This window comes from Penaeus chinensis, chromosome 5, assembly GCF_019202785.1.
Source record: "Penaeus chinensis breed Huanghai No. 1 chromosome 5, ASM1920278v2, whole genome shotgun sequence".
Classification (NCBI taxonomy): Eukaryota; Metazoa; Arthropoda; class Malacostraca; order Decapoda; family Penaeidae; genus Penaeus; species Penaeus chinensis.
In genome coordinates this window covers 5,878,276-5,880,775 of record NC_061823.1, presented here as the reverse complement: position 1 = coordinate 5,880,775, position 2,500 = coordinate 5,878,276, and the positions used below count along the sequence as shown (strand labels likewise).

The 2,500-nt window shown below is 35.5% G+C and overlaps 1 protein-coding gene across 1 annotated transcript in view; it reads right to left on the bottom strand.

The window, feature by feature from the left end:
• The window catches only part of LOC125025358 (peroxidase-like), a 50,832-nt gene that overhangs the window by 27,832 nt on the left and 20,500 nt on the right, over window positions 1–2,500 (bottom strand). The window contains exon 7 of the mRNA XM_047613323.1: window positions 2,150–2,290. Within this exon, the coding sequence (XP_047469279.1) occupies window positions 2,150–2,290 (141 nt within the window). The remainder of the gene's footprint in view (window positions 1–2,149; window positions 2,291–2,500) is intronic.

The following is a 2,500-nucleotide window of genomic DNA, read 5'->3' as shown; positions in this document are numbered from 1 at the left end:
GTTCGTAACCACAAGCTGACTGACGTTCACGTGGCACCCGCATGGAATGAGCACTTAAGCGTTCTCAGGAGGGAACCGAGAGCTTTACAGTCTGACGATCACGCTTTCTGGCGAGGGTGACTAGAGCTTCATTTAAACGTGCGCTTCGTGAGTGTAAAGGGAATGAAAAAGTACGAAAGGCTGAGTCCCTTTCAGCAAAAATCGCACGTAAAAACACGAACAGCTTCTGGCGTGAACTGAAAAGATAATTTCCAAGTAGAGAGAAACTTTCACACACACAAAAAATATTTGACATTATGGTTGAGGACACAGAAAATGGCAAAATAAATACATGAAGCTATTCGCCAGTGTCATTATCCAAGAGCACGCCACGCTGGTTAACACATCCCCAATGCATCCCGACTAACCAATTCCTGTCAGAAATGCATCCCACAAATTACTGATGCTGTGTATATTTAACTCCAATAATTATAGTTCGATTGCCCTTTCAACTTCTGGATACTTGTGTACCGCAATCAATCAGTCTAAGTTTAGGGAAAAAAAGCTAAATTTGCGTCTAGGCCTATACGATTTTAAAAATGAATTGTTGCAATGCTTCAGAGAATCACGTTATTAGTGAGTTTAAATATATATATATATATATATATATATATATATATATATATATATATATATAGTAAAGCATTTGATCTCAGAATACGCTCATTTAATTAATTAAAAAAAAAACTATTAAGATTTTAGCTTACTGGCATTTGGTTCAAATTGAAATAGGGTCAGATTCTTTCGGTGACATTCGAGGTCACGAATGGGACAAGGTAGAGAAATAGACAGAAGGATAAATAGACAGAAGGATAAATAGACGGAAGGATAAATAGACGGAAGGAGAAATAGACGGAAGGAGAAATAGACAGAAGGATAAATAGACAGAAGGATAAATAGACGGAAGGAGAAATAGACAGAAGGAGAAATAGACAGAAGGAGGAATAGACAGAAAGAGAAACAGACAACAAGAGAAATAGACAGAAAGAGAAATAGACAAGAAAATAAATTAAAAAAGGAGAAACGGATAGAGAGAGAAATAAACAGAAAGAGAAATAGAAAGAAAGAGATATAATCAGATAGAAATAGACAGAAAGAAAAACAGAAAAAGAAAAGGATAGAAAGATAAATAGACAGAGAGAGAAACGAACAAAACGAGAAATAGACAGAAAGATAAATAGATAGAGAAAGAAACGGACAAAAAATACAAATATACAGAAAGAGAAATAGAGGAAAGAAAACTAGACAGAAATAAAATAACAGAAGGAGAAATAGATAGAGAAATAGACAAAAAGAGAAATAAACAGAAAAAGAAATTGAGAGAAAGAGATATAGAAAGAGAAACAGATAGAAAAGAAAATAAAGAAAATAGAAAGAACAATAGACAGAGAGAGAAATAAATAGAGAAATAGGCAGAAAGAGAAAAAGACAGAGAAAAAAAAAAAAACACTGGAAGAGAAATACATAGAAAGAGAAATAGATAAAGAGAAAAATAGAAAGAGAAATAGAGAGAGAAACATAAATAAAAATAGAAAGAGAAGTAGATAAAAAAATAAACATGTAGAAAGAGAAAGACAAAAGAAAATTAGATATTGAGAAAAAGACAGAGAGACTCTGAGAAACAGAACAACTCAACGAAAAACAAGAGAAACAGACAGGAGAAAGAAACCGAGGAAGACACATCAAACGATAATAAATAACACACAGAAAGGCAACAATTAAGTGCAGTCCGGTCTCGATAGAGTTGAATAATTTGCAGACCGTTTGAAATTTGAAAATCAATATCCACACATTAGAAAAAATATATATCTCTCACCTGGTAGCTCTGGTCGCAAGGTAACACAACGAGACACAAACGAAACAGACAAGAGAGAGATAAAGATAAATATACACCAAAACGACAGAAAAAAAAGACAGGCATACATACCCACACATAAAAAAATATCGCTCACTTAGTTGCTCTGGTCGCGAGGTCACACAACGAGACACAACAGAAACAAACAAGAGAGAGAAAGAGAAAAATACACACCAAACCAACAGAAGAAAAAAAAACAGACATACATACATCCATCCATATCCAAACATCAAAAAAAAAAAAATTATCGCTCACCTGATTGATCTGGTCGCGAGGTCCGAGGGCGCAGTTGGCTCTGGGCGCGGGTGAGGAACGGACGAACTCCATACATGTGTGGTTCCACTTGGAGTAAAAAGGATCGCTCTCGGGGATCTCGATGGGCAGGCAGTCCGGGTGCTGGGGTGGGAAGGGGGGGGGAGAGGGGAAGAGGGGAAGGGGGAAGATGGGGAAGGAGGGATGAGGGGAAGATGGGAAGGGGAAAAGGGCAGGGTAGAAATTTAAAATATATATATATAAAATATAAAAATATAACAAAACACAAGTAAAAAAATATAAAAATATAACAAAACACAAGTAAAAAAATATAAAAATATAACAAAACACAAG